Source organism: Pleurodeles waltl, chromosome 7 (genome assembly GCF_031143425.1).
Source record: "Pleurodeles waltl isolate 20211129_DDA chromosome 7, aPleWal1.hap1.20221129, whole genome shotgun sequence".
NCBI lineage: Eukaryota > Metazoa > Chordata > Amphibia > Caudata > Salamandridae > Pleurodeles > Pleurodeles waltl.
This window is the reverse complement of record NC_090446.1, coordinates 579,913,733-579,932,792: the sequence shown is the minus strand read 5'-3', so window position 1 is coordinate 579,932,792 and position 19,060 is coordinate 579,913,733. Positions and strand designations below refer to the sequence as shown.

At 48.9% G+C, this 19,060-nt stretch overlaps 1 protein-coding gene across 5 annotated transcripts in view; it reads left to right on the top strand.

Annotated features, from left to right (window-relative positions):
• Nucleotides 1-19,060, top strand: part of PRR14 (proline rich 14) — a 419,901-nt gene that overhangs the window by 358,818 nt on the left and 42,023 nt on the right. For all 5 annotated transcript variants that reach the window (XM_069244395.1, XM_069244393.1, XM_069244396.1 and 2 more), the window contains one exon: nt 8,023-8,094. In XM_069244395.1, coding sequence (XP_069100496.1) covers nt 8,023-8,094 — 72 coding nt within the window. The remainder of the gene's footprint in view (nt 1-8,022; nt 8,095-19,060) is intronic.

Sequence of the window (19,060 nt, the reverse complement as noted above, 5' to 3'; positions counted from 1 at the left end):
TGCCTGGGCTCCTAATTATTATTATTTTTTTTAATCTGTTTATTAAACATGAAAAACAAGCAGCAGTACATTTCATATTTAAGGTTTTGAAGACTGTTTACACACATATGTTATTTTGTACAATGCGGTTTGCAATTTGACATACTGTAATGCAACATATAACTGTACAACTTGTAATTGACGTCACATTTGTGTTCCAGGAGTGAATGAACGGGCATGAGGTGTGGTACTGGCAGTGCTTGCCTGAAGGGTGGGGGTGGCGCTTCTATTATGCCTGTGGTCTGTGGGAGGGGGGGCTGGTCGAGGCAGGAGTTCGCGCAGCTCTGAAAGTGGTGGTGACGTGGCAACTCAGGGGACCGCTATTAGGGGGAGCTTGTTTAGCATATTATTGTTGCGCATCTGGTGGACGTGGTGATGTCTGGGCAAATCTTTGGAGTGGGGCTCCAGGGGGGTGCGCAGTATGAAGTTTTGACAGGGATGTAGCACATGGGTACCGCAGTGTTCAGGAGGGGTATGTATCGTCCCTGGCTTCAATGCTTACCACAAAATTATCCCAGATTTCAGCACTGCCCTGTATCAGTCCTCTATATTGTAGCTGGCGCAGTGTCTGAGCCTCTGCCTGCGAGCGGCTGTGTAGGTCTCGGAGCCAGGCAGCATGTGGTGGGCGTTTGGGGCCTTCCAATGCGTGGCAATCAAGCACTTGTAAACTACGAAGGCGAGATCTGTGAACTTGTGGAGGTCTTGTTTGTCACCTTTATCGCATCGGTGTATGCCAAGTAAGCATGATTCCGGCGTGGGTGCTAGTGTGTAAGCGGCGATGTCCGCTGTGGTATCAGTAATGCGTTGCCAAGTCGTATTCACTGGATGGCAGCTCCAAACCATATGATAGAAGTCTGCTGCAGGGGTAGCGCATCTAGGGCATACAGGGTTTGAGTTTGGGTATATTTTTTAATGCGGGCCGGAGATAGATAGGAGTGATGAATGTAGTTGAACTGTGTGTAGCGCAGTCGAGTACTGCGGGATACATTCTTGATCATAGAGAGTGCTGCAGCCCAAGTTTACTGGGGTAATGGTGAGGGAAGGGCGGTGTCCCAGCGGGACTTAGCTTGTGCTAAGTCCGAGCAAGCTTCTGCTAGGAGTAGTTGATATAGTTTAGTTATGATGCCTTTTGTGTTGCCTATAGTGAGGATTGCGGTGAGCAGCAGAGATTCCTGTGGCTCAGCATTGCCGAGCCCCTAGAGGTTCTGCCTGGCCTCCTAATATGAGGAAATACAGGCAGTATCCCATCATAAATGGTATTGAGGCATAGCTTACAGAGACATAGGTGCAAGTGTCACCATAGTGACTGAAAGACTGGTGCCACCTGAGCAAATCCTACCTGGCCCCATTACCAATTAACCAATGCTGCTAACATTACTAAATGTTATCCCATGGCAGTAGTTAAGTTTAGCTGGGGGGGGGTTGTTACTCGCCCTAAAAAGGTTGTAGTGTCCTCTTCTATTTTTGTAGAGTGTCTTATGGGCAATGATTTGGAGACTTTAGCCTGGGCTGAAGTGGAGTTACAGACACATGCAGCAATAATAGGCATCCCTGCAAATGGCTTTGTGACTATAAGAGGACAAGCCAAGAAACAGGGAGAACAAAAAGCACTGGAGCCTAATACTATAGCCCAGCCAGCTCCCAAGATGAGAGCTATGAAGGGTAAGAAATTACCCTCTGCTCAGAATTCATGTGAGGATTAGTCTCCTCGAGGAGATGATCTTTCCCCTTGTGAGGAACCTACACCAGAGGAGCTTGGGCCTGACACAGCAGAGCTCTTGAGTGCAAGGAGACCCTCCAGGGAGGAATTGGGACTAGAGCAGAAATCCTGCCCCTCTCTTGAAGGCCTCAAACAGCAAGCTGCTGCAGAAGAGGCAGAGGATGTAATTGGACCCCACAGGGTCTGTTGGGAAAGGGGCTCATATACGCTGAGGCTGTGGACCCCAAGCCTGGTACTACCAGGGGGTTGGTCAAACCTCAGAGGTTTAGAGAATTCCTACTCACCTTAGCTCATGATATTCCCCTTGCAGAACATCTTGGGCAGAGTAAGACATGGGACAGGCTTGTTCCTCACTTTCGCTGACCCCGCATGTCTGAAGACACCAAGGAGGATTGTCACTCCTGTGTCACCTGCCAACCAGTGGCAAGTTAGGTGGAACTAAAAGGAACCCCTTTATCCCACTACCTGTGGTTGAGGTTCCCTTTGAGAGGTTAGGGATTGACATTGTTGGTCCCCTTTGTAGGAAAGTACCCCTTTTGGCATGGTTACCCCCCACATTTTGCCTGATGTTGATGCTGACTTGACTGAGAATGTGCTAGGATCCTGCTACCCAGGCCCCAGCACCAGCGTTTGTTCCCAAAACTATACCATTGCTTCCACAATTGCCCCTTCTGCATTGTGAGTAGGTCCCGTTGCTCTTTGATCCTTATCATCTGTCCCTTGGACAGATTGAGTATGTTTGAATACCATGCTTGTCTGGCCCACTGAAGGGCTATTAGGATGAGGTTTGTCCCTGTTTTCCTGGCCTCCTTCAGTACCTTTGTGTAGAAAAGTGCCACTGTTGGCATGGTCCCCCCAGACACACACTTTTTGCCTAGTGTTGATGCCAACTTTAATTGAAAGTGTGCTGGGATCCTGCTAACCAGGCCCCAGCACCATTTTTCGTACCCAAAATCTGTACCTTTGTTTCCACAATTGGCACACCCCAGCACACAGTTAAGGGCCAGATGTAGGTAGGGAAAAATTAGCGACTCGCAAAATGCAACTCTTTGCGACTCGCTAACTGCAATGCAGGAAGAAAACGCAAGGACAATTTGCGACTCGCAAATGGAGTCGCACCGCAGATAGCGAGTCCGCAGTTTGCGAGGTCGCTTTTTGCGACTGCGCAAAAAACGGACACGCAATTTGCGAGTGGGTGTCGCTAATTGCGACTGTGCTGAAAATTGAATGCAGGTGCTGCAGAACACTCTGGAAAACACTTCCTGGCACATGTTGATGACATCACAGCCAGGAAGTTTACAAATACACCTGGGAGGAGGGAGGACCACACCCATTTCAACTGCAGCACTGCAAAGACACAGAGCTCCAGCAACCATGGCAGAGACCCAAAGAAAGAGGAAACTGAAGTTTGCTGAAAAAGAGTTGCAGGTGTTGACTGAGGAGTGTTGTCAGCACCATGACCAGTTGTTTGGCAGGGCAGCCCTCACCGTGCCAGAGACAGAAAAAAGGAGACTGTGGATGGAGATCCAGGAGAAAGTCAACTCCCTGGGAGTCAGCCACCGGAGTATTGAGGAACTAAAAAAAAGGTGGTACGACCTGCGCTACCGGACCAAGGAGAGGGTGGCAGAGCGGCTCTGGGAGATGAGGCACAGGAGGGGGACCATCTACAGTACCACCACCCACACCCCTGGAGGAAAGGGTAGAGGAGACTCTTGAGCCTGAGGCTGTATGCGGGATGGGAGATCTGGACACATCTGAGCCATGACCATCAACCGGTGAGTACCATGTGACATGCATGTACCCTCATTAAAGCCATACCCCCACCCACCTTGTACACAGGAGCATGCACAACTAGAATAGCTCCAGTAGCAAATACCAGAATGGTGCATTATGGGCAATGTAGTCAAGTAGGCAGTTCATAGGCAACAGTTTATTAGGAAGTAGATAACAGATAGTAGATACTGACAGTGTATTCCCTATGTCCCACAGGTCTCCCACAAGACACCCCCACCAGCCCAAGCAGCCAGGGGCCACTGGTCAGCAAGCAGACACAGGAGGGAACAGGACCAGCCACCACTGCGACCTGCACCGCCGACACCATGTCCTCTCACGAAACACCTGTTGCAGTAGTGGTGTGTGAGCCTGCACCAGGTACCAGCCAAAGTGCCACAGGAGACGTCCAAGGGCCTCCAGCGCGTCGCAGGCGACGGGGAACTCCATCCTCACAGCGGCAGGCAGAGTCAGGGGATGCCTCCATTTCACAAACTGAGGCTGCACTCCTACGGGGTCAGCGCCTGCAGACACAGGAAATCAGGAGGATTACCGGGGCATTGTGGCGCATGGAGCGCAATCATGGAAATAGCATGCAGCAAGTACATTCAGAGTTGCAACTGATCAGTTCACACATGGGCGACCTTGCACTCTCCATGCGTCAACTAGTGGCAGGACTGCTAACGCAGACAGAGAGTGCACGGCGTCGTGAACGCCAGCTGCTGAACCGCCTAGACAGGATGTCATCCTCAATTGTAAGGCTGGCCGTGAACACAACAGGTCTGTCTAGGCGCACAGTCAGCCTCCAGGTGGACATGGGCCACTTTGCCAGTGACGTGGCACGTGGACCGGGCCGTCTCAGCCACGCTGTAGACTTAATGGAGGCATGGCAGGTGGCCAGGGGCACAGGCGACACGCCACAGGATAGTGAGGAGGGCTCCACTGTCAGCAGTGTCTCTGCCGGTGACACCAGGGTGCTTCGCAGTGGAAGCACAAGGCAGGGCACTGCTGACCCCCCTAGTACCAGCCATGCTGGCCGAGCCTGCCGTAGGGTATGAGCTCCACACAGTCCTGGGGTTGGGGCACATGACGTCAATGTGTCCCATGCCAGGTGGACTATTGAAGCCCCTGAACTGTTCCATTTGTAAATAGTTTTTTTGTTTGCACTTATTAAATCACTTGTTCTTTCCACTTAACACATGGACTCTTTGTGTGTGACATTGGTGAGTATGGTAAAAGTTAGCACGTACCTTCCAAAGTATTGGTTTTCAATGTGTTCCCGTCTCAGTCTGCCTTGATTTGCGATGCTCCTATCCCCATGATGGCGATGTGGTGGCTCTTACTCTTCATCCTCAGAATCAGGGTCTTCAGGGGTGAGAGGTAGCCCACGTCTGGTGGCAATGTTGTGCAGTATAGCGGATGCGACAACAATTTTGAAAGCTGTTATTGGGGTATACTGGAGGGCACCTCCACTTCTGTGGAGGCATCTGAACCTTGCTTTCAGCAGTCCAAAGGTACGTTCGATTATATTCCTGGTCCTCTTATGTGCACTGTTGTATCGCCTCTCATTCTCATTGCTGGGTGTTAAGTACGGGGTAAGGATCCATGGTCGTAGTGCATATGCACTGTCACCTGTTTGGCACAAAAAGTACAATGTTAGCTGGGCATGGGTGGTTTCCACATTGACCTGTGTGTATGTCTGCAAGGTGTATTCTGCTCTACCTAGGAGGTATCCGTCTCCAAACTCCCCACGTTCTAGGCGTTGGTGTATCCCACTGTGCCTGAAAATGTAGGAGTCACGAGTACTGCCTGGAAATTTAGCAACCATGTCAGTGATGACATAATGGGCGTCACATACCACCTGAATATTGAGTGAGTGGGTACACTTCCTATTGCGGAACAGATATTCCAGGTTTGCAGGAGGGCATATTTGTATGTGTGTCCCGTCTACACACCCTATGACATGGGGGAAGTTGGCAATCCTGTAGAATTCCAACTTGGTGCTGTTGATTTCTGCCTCATTCCTGGGTAGGTATATGTAAGTGGACATGTGTGTGTGAGTAAGGCGTCTAGGAATGCCCTAAAGAACCGTGAGAGTGCACTTTGAGATACCCCACCTGCCACAGCAATGACCCCCTGATAGCTACCCGAGGCCAAGAGGTGCAGTGAGCATAGCACTTGCACATGTGTAGGGATGGCGCAGCCGCGCACAGTCTGGCGTTGTAGCTGTGGTTTGAGTAATTCTATTAAATCTAGTATAGCTGTGCTGCTGAATCTATATTTATCATAAATCTCCTCCTCAGTTTGTTGGAAAAGTGTCTGCCTTGTTCTGTATATCTTCTCCTGTCTCTGGCTCCTCCTCCTCCTCCTCTGCTGGGCGGCGTGGGCTCTCCTCCTCACTGCTTTCAGGTATATCTCCGCCATCTTGAGTAACCCAGATGCCTTCTGGGTCTCCATTTATACTTTGGTAATGGTTACCACCTGCTCTGAGTTAGTGGTAAATTGGAAGTGCAAAATGGGCTTTTTGCGACTAGTCGCAATTTGCGAGTTGCTATTGCATATGGTTTGCGACTCGCAAATTGCGACTTCCAAATTGCGGGTCGCAAAATAGGGTCGCAAATTTTGCGAGTCGGTAATGGCTCGCGACGCATTTTGCGAGTCGGAAATGGGATTTTTGCATCCCATTTCCGATTTTGCGGGGTCGCAAATTGCGAATCGGGCCATTTGCGACTCGTCACCCTAAGTCCCTTGTAAAAGGTACCCATGGTACCAAGGGCCCCGTGGCCAAGGAAGGTCCCAAGGGCTGCAGCATGTATTATGCCAGCCCGGAGAACCCCTCACCAAGCACATGGACACTGCCTGTACAGCTAATGTGTACTAGTGGGGAGAAAAAGTCAAATTCGACATGGAATTCCTCTGAGGGTGCCATGCCCCCAAACCACTACCTGTGGCATAGGTAAGTCACCCCTCTAGCAGGCCTTACATCCTTAAGGCAGGGTGCATTATACCACAGGTGAGGACATAGCTGCATGAGCAATGTGCCCCTACAGTGTCTAAGTCCATTCTTAGACATTGTAAGTGCAGTATGGCCATATTGAGTATATGCGCTTGGGATTTTGTCATTATGAACTCCACAGCTCCATAATGGCTTCACTGAATACTGGGAAGTTTGGTATCAAACGTCTCAGCAGAATAACCCCACACTGATGTAACTTCCATCTTCAAGAGTTTCAATGGTTGCACCACAGAGAGAATGCTCATGGCAATTCCTTGGCTAGATGTGGCTTTCGGCCATTAGTTAGACACTTATGATGAGAATTTCAAATGATGCTAAACCATGCAATGTAATTTCAACATAGGATTTTTCCACTCTGCTTGTGACATAGTGTCACGATTAGCAATCTGTAGTGGACAAAAGCAGCAGTTTTATGGTCCTTGCAGATTCACTTTGGTTTCCTCCCTTCTCCCCAAGACCTATTGGTCATTGCTGATCTTTTAATTTGCTGCTTTGCATATGGGCATGCAACTGCAGCATTGCTGCTAGTGTGTTTGTGAACACTTGCTGTATAGCAACAGTTCCATCAAGGGGCCTTGTTAAGGGATCCTAAACAACATGGAGTTTTGTCAACTTCTGTTTACTTCTTATGACCAAGTCGCACTCTGGGAGTTCTGCTTTTGTGATTTAATTACAGAGCAATGTGTTTTTGCACTCACTAAATTCATGACAGTGATGTTTAGAACTGGGCAGTTCACCTGCACTCCAGTAATCTTTTTTCATTTGAGGCTTCAAAATCATTGACCCTCTGCTTTTCTTGATGGACACTCCTGCTTATGCAAGGGTTATGTACTCCCTGTGTGTGAGTGCCCTGCCCCATCCTTCTCAGTTGTGGGATGACCCTCTCTCTCCTAATTACTGTGTTGAATAAGACATGAATCCTATGTCCCAAAAAGACCTTCAGGAATTTTAATCTCTCACATTTTCCCGTTTCTCTTGTTGCCCTCATTAGCCTCTTACAGGTAAGTGTAGCATATGTCACCCTGAGTTGTCCTAAGACCTTCCCAGTCCAGTGTATGAAAACTTAACCAAGCCTTTGTCTTTTCCCATGAAATCATTTTATCTTCATATGGAAAGGTTTACATTATTTCCTGCACGTTTAGCTCCTCACAGCCCTACCTCACCCCCAGCCACAAGGTTAGTGTGTAAGACCACCCACGCTTCCAGCACTTCCTGTCCTCCCCAACTCCCTCTATCTCCTGGACCCACTATGTGACCTGATCCTTCCTCACACTTCACTTTATTGAAGCAATCTGGGTGAATATCCCTCAACTCATATCCATACAACCTCTAAAGTGTGTAGTAAGACCTAGGGGCAGTGTATATTTGAATATGCAGCTTGGGGCACATGGATGACCTGTTTAGAGTTTTTCATATGGGGTTCTATCAGAAAGCCAGTTTCAATAGCTGACACTGCAAACTGCTTTCTCTCTTTCAGATTGAACAAAACTGAATTCAGCTTAGAGGAAATTTATACAAATAAGAACTACAGAACACCAACGGAGAAAAGGTAAAGCATGTAGAGTGATTGGGAGACAGGGAGTGTACAAGGGAGAGCGATGCTGTGTATTCTGATTCAGTGTGCAACATTTATAAAAGTACTCTTTTGTGTGTGATGGATAATCCCATTGTGCTCTTTTCTCTAACATGGACCTTCTTTCTGAGGCAGAATGCTCTTTGAAGTGAGCTATGTGCTATTCTGGTCTACATAATTTATCCTTTTTTCTCAGATGGCTGCAGTTTGGATGCTTAGGTTGAAGGCTAAACCCTGATACTAAGAGGGTATGCAGGAGTGTGTTAAGTCATGCAGAGGGCATTGGGTTTTGTTTGGAACCCAACAGCTAAGAGAGAATTCTAGTTATTGGAAATAGAGTGCCTCAGAACCTAATGCAGTTCTGATCCATCCTGTTTAGGGTTTCTCCTCCTCCCTTTATGAACGTTAACCACTTTGATCACTTAAAGTTTTAACACCAGAAAGAGGAAAGCACTTTATCATGGCCATGTTCTTAAAGATCACAAAAACCTGTTACAGCTGCATTCAGTTTCGCTGTCACCTACCCAGGAAAAAGGTACCGGTAGGAGGAAAACTTACTTTAGGAGAGTCTAACACTGTTTGCTCCAGTCCCACTCCACATAGTAACGCACTGACCCAGCTATGTTACTCCTTCTGTAGAGCAACACTTTCTCTAGTCTTTGCAAGCCAGGTTTCTCCTCAGTTCTGTGACTTGGAAAGAGTGCTATAGCAGTTCCATGTTTTTCACCTCTGGTGGGTGCCTGTTCTCATCCAGTTGTCCAGATAATGCCCACGTCTGTACTGGTGGCATTTGAGCTTACCTCATGTTTGGTAATAGGAAGAACTGAACAGCATTGATTTGGTTATGAGGTATTTCACAAGACTTATTGCAGCTCTGTACGTTATCTCAGTTTAGTGGCCAAAAGGTTGTCAGAAGGGACGGCACATGCTGCTGTCTAAATCCCTCTACCATGTGGCCCTGTTCAGCTGGTTGCTTTTTCGAATGGGCACATGCTGTAGTGGCAGGCCCCTAGCACCCTGTACATGTGGGATTGATTGGCTGGTACTCTGATTCTAACTCTCCACAGCTAACCCGCTGGTGTCCCAATTTTTGCCAACTGGGGGAGCCACAGGGAGAGCTCGAGAGACATTCACTCACTTGACAATTTTGTTTCTCTTTCCATACATTTGCATATTTGTTGTAGTTCACGGATTTACTAACCATTCTATTAATTATAAAGGTTTTATGAATCAGCCTCAAAGCATTTTGATGTTAAGTAAGGTTTTATTATCTTTTCCTTTTTCGTGAATTGGTTTTAAGTAACTATGCTAAAAAAAAGATTGATTGATTGATTCACAAGACCTATTCTCTTCTGATGGACCCACACTGTTCAGTATTCAAACCCCCAAGCAGGCAGTCTGAGGAGGGAGTTTCACATTCCCTTGGTTGTTTAAGAAGTCCAAAGGGCTGTCTTTGAGGCCTCGGAGTCCCCTGGTGGTAGGCCCAATTTTACAGGTTTACAAAACTTAACAGAAAATGCAAAAACTATGAACAATTGATTGATATGGACCCCGAGCAGACTAATAATCAACTGGGTGGAGAGTTTCTTTTCCTTCGTTCACTTCCTGACAATTAGGTCAGTCAAACATAAGTTAATTCTGATAGAGACTTCTAGTTGCAGATTCCTTACCTTAAAATTTCCCCCACGTGTCAGACTGGATCCAGAGATTTTTCTTCGAGCACTACCCTTGCATGCCGTCAGGTGGCGTGGGTTGACTCTTCATCCGTGGGTGGGGTCATAGTCGCTGTGATAACATTGCAGTCGTATATAGGCGCCACCCCGGTGCACTAATGTCACTTCTTTTCTTCCCGCACCAGCCTGTATGCCGATCTGGAGAAGAGCTACCATCAGTTGCTTTTTGACTGACTTTTCGACTTATTGTCAAAACTTTTTGACCTACTTGGTGCGTCAGATGTCTTTCCGCAAGACCGGATTCAAGCCATGTGACTCCTGTTATTACATGATGTCAGTGACCAATCCGCACCCACCTCGTGTGCTTGTGGTGTCTGGAGCATGACCCAAAGCTGGCTCCGAGTGCTGGGCCATGATTACGAAGGGTTTGAGGGAGAAGTCCCTAAGGCTCATTGCAGCCCGGCTCTCAGCTCTGCATCGCTCCCGGTCTCAAGAGGAAGGTCACAAGACTGCTCACGGAGCCATCACCACTCGACCTTGTCCCACTCCAAATCACCTGGACTTTCGAGTCACAAACGTTCTTCAACTTCGCCCCGTCGCTCGCACGATGCAATGCGGGAGGAGCGTTTATGCTATAGGGCTCTGTCGTCAGAGCCTCTTTCTGGGTCGACTCTACGCCCCCTCCCCAGGTTTCCGGGAGCCGGAGCCACCCCTGCTCAACTCACAGTATTACGAGGCCATGCGCTTCATTTTTGGGCAGTTCTACCCTCATGTGATGTATTCGGGCACAGTCAGGTCAGAGGGGGCCACCTCAGGTTCCGCACCAACAGCTTTGGCCTCGGCGGGCACCCCAGGATGCGTTAACCGATCCGTGCCAACGTGATCTTGCCATCGCAACCTTCCCCAATTTCTGTATATACGTCATTGCTTCCAACGCCGGTTAGGCCCACTATCGACATCGATACCATACTGATTCCTAACTCGGTGCTGGAACGACTTCACTCAATGCCAGTTCAGTCATCGAAGGGCACTTTGCTCCCCAGGCTGGAACCTGACCCTTATGCTCAGGGGTATGGGTATGATGCGAGTATGGAGGGATCGCCGGACCCTTTAGAATTCCAGCTAGAAGATCCTAAAATGGACTGGGCTCAGGAATTGGATGAAGCCAGTTCCCTTTGACAGTGTCATGATTTCTTCCCCTTCCGTGGCTGCAGAGGAAGGAGCCTCTTAATCAGTGGTGGTGAGAAGAGCAGCTGAGGTCCTGGGCCTCTAGCTGCCTTCGGTTGCGGTCTGGACTAACCTAACTGGTTTTTCAGCCTTGGGCTTCCACGTCTGAACCCCTTTTTCCCCTCAACGAAGCCCTCACTGATGTCCTGCTGGTATGTGCTCTAAACCCAGCACAGGGGCTCCTGTCGACAAGACAATTGCCTGCCCCCTTTTGCCTAACAATCCTAAATTCCTGACCCAACATCCCACGCCTGGAAGTTTGGTCATCCAGGCTTCTTCCTCTTCTGGTGCATTCCCATCCGCACCCCGGATAGGAAATCAAAAATACTGGACCAACTTGGGAACAAGTTATACTATTCCTCAAGTCTGGTTTTGCAGTCCGTGAACACCGCATGCCTTTTGAACCACTATTCCCATACTTTATGGGATACAGTTGTATAGGTGCTGCCACAGGTCCCGGAGGAGGCTCGAGCCATGCGCTCCCAAGCTGTTGCTTTCGGGAGAGATGCAGCCAAGTTTGCGATTTGTTGTGGACTGGACATGACCGACTCGCTAGGTAGATCGGTTGTGTCGATGGTGGTCTTGAGGCGCCACGCTTGTTTGAGCACATCTGGCTTTTTGGAGGATGTCCAGAAATTGCTTATGAACATGCCCTTTGATGGTGCCCATCTCTTCGGAGACAAAGCGGATTCGGCGCTTGAGCGATTTAAGGAGTCCCGTAATACAGCTCGGTCTCTTGGCCTTGCAGCTGCTCCTCGTCCTCCTCAGTCTGCTTTTTGCCCCTTTTGTGGCTACGAAAGAAGCACCCAACTGCGTCCGTTTCCCTCCAACCACTGTACCGCGCATGCTGCCCAACCTCTGCATGGCTGCGGGATCCAACGTCCCAATGGATCAGGGAGCCAGCGGTCTGCCCTCCCCCCTTACACCTAGCTCCAACCTCCAAACTTAGTCCATCGCTCCATCACGGACAAGTCGGAGACAGGATTCGCCATCCCCTACCCCACTGGGCATCCCTTACGACGGAGAGGTAGGTTTTGCAAATCGCCGAAGGGGCTACTCCCTCCCCTTCGAGACTACCCCTCCGGCCATGCCACCATGACGGATGATCCCTTGGCACTTCTCCCCGAGGAAGTTATGGCTCTCTTTGCCAAGAGAGCTATAGAGAGGGTCCCTGTGTCAGAAGTAGGTCATGGTTGTTATTTCCGCTACTTTATGGTGCCCAAGGAGGAGAAGGGCCTCCACCCTATCCTAGACCTCCAGTCCCTCAATCTGTTCCTCAGAAAGGAGAATTTCAAAATGCTCACTGCGGCTCACGTCCTATCTACCCTGGAGATTGGATGGAAGTGTTGGACTTGCAGGACCCTCTACTTTCACATTTCCATCCTGCCTGCCCACAGACGTTACTTGTGGTTCATGGTAGCTCACAAGCACTTTCAGTTTACTGTACTTCCCTGTGGCATTACCAGTGCCCCTCCGGTGTTAACAAAAGTGATGGTGGTGGTCGCAGCTCATCTGCGCCGGCTAGAGGTTTCAGTAATCCTCTACCTCGACGACTGGCTGTTAAAGGCAGGCTCGCCCTATGCTATCTCTCACCTCCAGACTACAGCAGACTTCCTTTATTCTCAGCGGTTCACTGTAAACATGCCAAAGTCAGACCTGACTCCCTCCTAGATGCTCCCTTTCATCGGAGCAGTTCTGGACACAGTGCAGTTTCGGGCATATCCTCACGAGCGGCGAGTCCAAGATATTCAGCTTATGATATCGATGCTTCAGCCTCTGTCCTAGGTTTTGGTGAGAACTACTCTGAGGCTGCTGGGCCTCATAGCCTCCTGCATCCTGCTGGTCACTCATAATACATGGCATATGCGGGCTCTGCAGTGGTGTAGGAAGCTGGCCGGGTGAGTGGTAGACCCCTATTGTGTTGGCACCTTATACCAGGTACAGGCAACTCCTATTAGTGAATGAAGACCGTGTATAGGAAGCCAGTGCTCTGTAGTGGTAGCTGTGGTGAGCAGCCAAGACTTATCTAGACGGAGTGTAAAGCAATTGCAATACCAGAACAGTCACAAAGCAACTTATCACACCGGAAAGGAACCACACAGTGTTGTAAAAATAAAGGTACGTTATTTTAGTGTCACTGAATTAGATTACTCATGGGCAGTCCCCGAACTGTAGGTAAGTACAATATATATAGCAATTATTGAAAAGTAGCATATAGAAACATCAAGCAGTGACAAAAGTTAGTGAAACATAGTTAGGGCCCTATAGGGGGGCCAAACCATATACTAAAATGATGGAATGCAAAGTGAAGTACCCACCCAAGGATATGGAGTAGTTAGAGGGGGGCTGGAAGGACTCGGGACCGCAAGAGGTGAGTAAGTGACTCCCAGCGACCAGGAGAGCAGAAGTAAGTACCTGATCTTCCCAAGGACTTACAAGAGGACTTAGAGGGAGGAAGGTTGCAAGATCAGGACCAGACCCATGGAACCCAACTGTGGATTCTGAGAGAAGAGGACCTGAAAAAGAAGGGGGCAGAGCCCAGTCCACACAGAAGTGGCCAGACTGGACAGGAGCCACTACCCATCCTTCTGTAGATGAAGAACCAGGTCGACAAGGGAAGATGAAGATCAGCTGTGGAGCGCAGGAGCAGCAGAGAAGTCCTTGGATATGTGCAGATGATGTCCTACGTTGGTCGCAGTTGGTAAGTGGTCCGGAGGACCACCAACAAGCCTTGACAAATGCAAGATGGAGCAAAAGAAGAGTTGCAGAGCTGAAGCGGACCAGCAAGGTCCAGGGGACGTGAACCTTGGAGAGGAGTCTGGGCTGACCCTCAACAGTTGGGAGAGCCAGCAGAACCAGTTGCAGCCCCCACAGGCAATCCACTGGCAGCAGGCACAGTAAGTTGCAGTGAGGCCCAGTCAGCACACCTGGAGAGGAATCCCACATCGCTGGAGCAGCACAGGAGAGACTTTCCTTGCAAGGATGAAGTGCTGGGGGCTGGGGCTACTTGGAGCCTGAAGATCCCTTGGAGCAAGAGTCAACAAGCCTTGGTTGCTGCAAGAGTTGCGGTGCATAGGGGTACTGTCCTGCAAGGAGAGGCAAGGGCTCAACGTCTCCAAAGTTGGACAGCAGGTAGAGAGGACCAAGGGTACCAGTCAGACCCACCATATGTGTTGGAGATTCTTCCTGCAGCCAGGCGGCAGAAGATCCCAGCAGCCAGTTGTCATTGCCCTATGTGCCTGCGGATGCAGGAGAGTGACTCCTTCACTCCAAAGGAGATTCCTTCTTGCTTCTTTGGTGTGGCTGAAGTCTTGCCGACCCCAGAGGATGCACATCTGTCGAAATGTTGTAGTTGTTGGAAGGAGCTAGAGAAACAATGTTGCAAGGGGAGGTCAGCTCGAGAGTTGCAGGTTTGTTTGGATCCTGAAGAGTCCGTTTGCGGTTCCGGTGGCCAGGAGCAGAAGAGGTTGATGTCGAAGAGTCCTGGTGGAGAATCTGGAGACCCACCCGCAAGGGAGTCCTTAAATAGTCCTACCAGAGGGATTGGTGTCTCTGCACGGTGTCCACCTATCAGAGGGGGTCACTGACATCAGTCACCTGTCCCGACCAACCAGATATTGCCAGGGCCCTCTGCACATCTTGTTTTCAAGGTGGCACAATCATGTGGCCACCTGGAGGAGCTCTAGGCACCACCCCTCCCTCAGTGGTGATGGACAGGGTAGTTGTCACTCCCCTATCCTTTGTGTGCTTTCGCATCAGAGGAGGGCCCAAGGGTCCCTGGATGGGGCAAACCAGCTTATGCAAAGAGGGCACCAAATGTACCCTTCAAAGCAAGCCGGTGGTGTGGGTAGGCTACCCCTCCCCAGCCTTGTGAGACCTATTTGCAAGGGAGAGGATGTTGTCTCCCTCTCCCACAGTAAGCCCCTTGTTCTGCTGCCCCCTGCTTGAGCTGATCAAGCAGCAGGAGGGCAGAAACCTGTCTCAGGGGCTGCGCAGTGCAGGCTGCTCGCAAACCCTAAAAGACTGGTAGGAGCAATTCTAGGGGTGGGGGTCCTCTAACGAGCCCCCAGAGTGCATGTAATCATGCCACTAATACTGGCATTACTATTGGGATATGATTCTGACATGTTTTATACCAAACATGCCTTTGTTTGGAGATACCATTATGTAGCTGTTGCCAGTACCCGGGTAAAACGGCTTCCCCGCACTTACGAAGTCCAGTGTATTGGAACAGGAGTTTGTAGGAGCACCTCTGTTCATGCAGGGATGCCCTCACACAAAGGCAACTGCACCCTTCCCTCTGGGTTAGGAGAACTTACCATAGGGGTGACTTTACTACAAATGGGGCCTGAAGTTCGAGTGGACACAGTATCAGGAGAATCTCTTCAGCATGGACCAAATCATGGAGGGAACTGTGCAAGGTCTGCAGTGGTGGTGTTCAAACCACTGTTGGGTCAAAGTCAGACCCCTCTCCCTTCCCCAGCCAGATCTAACTGTAGTGACAGATGCTTCACTCCTGGGATGGGGTGGACACATGGGGGGAGGTAGAGATCAGAGGCATCTGATCTCCGACCGAGTCTGGGATCCACATAACCATCTGGAGCTGAGGGCGATCAGGCTTGCATTCCTTCCCTATCTCAAAGGGAAGGGGGGTGCAGGTGTTCACGGACAACACCACCGCCATGTGGTACTGCAACAAGCAGGGCGGGGTATAGTTGTGGACCCTAGGTCAAGAGGCCCTGCGTCTCTGGACATGGCTGGAACATCAGGGCATATCCCTGGTGGTTCAACATCTGGCGTACTCTCTGAACGCCAGAGTGAATGATCTTGGCTGGCAGTGCATGGTCGATCACAAATGGCATCTCCGTCCGGAGGTGGCGCAAGGTCTCTTTCAGCAATGGGGAGAACCTTGGTTAGATCTGTTCACTTCTGCAGAGAACATTCAATGTCAGCTGTTGTGCACATTGGAGTTTCCAAGGCAGCATTTGCTTGGTGACACCTTTCGTCTCGAGTGGAACTCAGGCCTCCTATACGCCTTTCCACCCATACCACTTCTAAGTAGACTTCTCAAGAAGATCAGGAAGGACCTGGCCCAAGTAATTCTTGTGGCTCTGGACTGGGCACAAAGAGTATGGTATCCCAAGCTTCTGAGCGTGGGCATCGATCCTCCACTCAGACTGCCTCTTCGAGAGGATCTTCTGTCGCAGCAGCAGAGGATGGTTCTTCACCCAAACCTTTCCAGTCTTCGTCTTCTTGCGTGGAGATTGAGCAGTGGCAATTGACAGCTTTCAACCTGCTGCCCGAAGTCTGTAATGTTATCTTGGCAGCCAGGCATCACTCCACCAAAACTGTATGCACCTGTTATTGGAATAAATTTGTGGCATGGTATATAAACAAGTCTTTTGATCCCTTTTCTGCACCTATAACTGAGGTTCTTTTGTTTATAATCTGTCTTGCCTAGCAGGGCTTTGCTTTGGGCACCCTTAGGGATTATCTGTCTGCCATCTCTGCTTTCCTCAGACTACCTGATCAAGCCCCCTTGTTTAAATCTCCCATTATTGGGAGATTCCTCAAAGGTCTTACCCACATTTCCTCCTACCCCGGTCATAATGTCCCAGTGGGATTTGAACCTGGTACTCACTTTCCTCATGTGTGCTTCTTTTGAGCCTCTTCCTAATTGTCCCCTTCAGCTTCTCACTTTAAAAATAGCCTTCCTTGTAGCCATCACTTCTGCACATAGAGTGAGTGAGCTGCAAGCTTTCTTCAAAGCAACACTTCATCTCTGTCCATCCTGACAAAGTGATGCTTCGTACCAGGGCCACTTTCCTACCTAAAGTGGTCAACCCCCTTTCATGTAGGCCAATCCATCGCCTTGCCTACATTTAACACACCCCTTCGTCCTTCTTGTGAAGAGGAGAGACCCCACCGTCTCTATCCATAAAGTGCATTGGCGTTCTACCTTAATCGTTCCAAAGACTTCTGAATTGGAAGATCAACTCTTTGTTGGTTATGTAGGTGTGAAGAATAGACAGGCGGTGCTGAAAAGGACCGGCTATCGATGGGTTGTTCTTTGCATCAAAATGTACTACGCTTTGGCTAAGAAGCAACCCCCTGATGGTTTAGTGCTCACTCTACCAGAGCAACTACTGCAACCACTGCGTTAGCACGCAGAGTTCCAATCCTGGACATCTGCCAGGCAATAACGTGGGTGTCCCTGCACAGGTTCACTAAACACTACTGTCTGGACAGTCCGGTCTGCAAGGATGGCTGCTTTGGCCGTTCTGTCCTGCAGGACTGCTTAGTACGATAGAAATTTGTAGACCCGCATCCAGGGATGGTATTGCTTGGATATCTATTCTAAGGTGGGGAATCTGCAACTGGAAGTCTCAATCAGATAAACAAGTAAGGAAACTGCAACAGTAAGTTTCTATCAGATGAACAAGTTACTTACCTTTGGTAACAAATTATCTGGTAGAGACATATTCTAGTTGCAGATTCCTTACCGACCCACCCATCCTCCCTGCTCTGCAAACTGATTTCTAGGGACAGGGACTTCCCTTTCATGGCACTAGTTCTGGCACTCCAGTCTGTGTTCTTTGTGGCTGTGCACTTCTGGCGTGAAAAGTCGTGAAAAGAAACTGACGTCAGAGTTCCGGAATGGCACCAATGTACGACTGCGACGTCATCACTGCGACCACAAAGCCAACGACGGATGCGGAGTCGAACGATGTCACCTGACTGCAAAATCTCCGGATCCAGTCTGACGCCTAGGGGAAATTCTGAGGTAAGGAATCTGCAACTAGAATGTCTCTACCTGATAATTAGATACAGAAGGTAAGTAACTTGTTGTTTTGGACTGTAGTCTTTAATACATTAGCGCAATTAAACTTATTATGTGTATACTATAAAAGCAATGCAACTAAAAACAGGCAAAGCTTGAGATTAAAACTCCGGAATGCCACTGTCCAACAGTAAACTAAAATATTAAATTTTTTCTCAAACACCATTCACAGACAGTAAAAATGACCCTAAGGCACAGGTTACATCTAAAAACCGCATGGCCAAAACAGAATAACTGCTTGCCCCCTTTCCCTGATGACATTTTTGTAAAACTGGCTTCAATGGAGACTTAGGCATGCTTAAAGTCTCCTTTCTTAATAAGGCCACATTTACAAATGTTATCCTTGTTTAACCGGGAGCCTTGGACGTCCGTGATTAGGACCTGGTTTACCCCACATCTGAATTTCAAAAAGCATCTTCTTAATCGTACAGTGTGTAAATTCTCCTGATAAAATCTGGTCTCCCCCTCCATACACAAATTCACAAAGAGGGATACTGATTTGTTTTCCTCTTGAGACATCTGTTTTGTTATCCTTTTAAGCTTGGTTTTATTCACCCGTATCCGATTGATTTTACCTTCTATTAGCTTTTTGCAGGCATCTAGGATTCCGCTTCTAACCGATCTTGCCCAATTTATTTCACTCATCACAATTTCTTTTTAGGTCGAGCGTAAGTCTATGGTCTCTTGTATACTTCTGTGGGCTTAAAGCCATTTCATTTGTTCGTTTGTGTCATTTAAAAATACTTTCCTGCTAATAGTCAGTCATGCCTCTTAGTTCCTCCTTTTTCTCTTTGGGAGCAGGGGCTAACTACTGTATAATGGCTTTGTCGTGTTTGTGTTCTTTGGGGGGACTTTTTTTTCTGGTTTCTTGCTCCTGTGAGTCAGTGTGCTTACACTCCTGAGCTCAGGGCCCTGTACACACACCCTACTGCTTCATTCATAGCTCTTAAATCACACTACCACCACCCACACCATATTCTTGCTTGTCCCGCCACCAAATCACCCTCCTCCTTCTGTCGCTAGTTAACTCCTGTGCCACTGTGGCCACTTGCCCTGTACCCCCTTGTCTGCTTTTGCCTCGCCACTTAGCAGTATGTTGTTTCTTCCTTGGTTTCTAGCATCTTGCTGTTTCTTTGCGATGTCTACGGTCTTTTTTTTTTTTTTTGCGTTTTTATGTAACACAAACTCGACATTAAGGTAT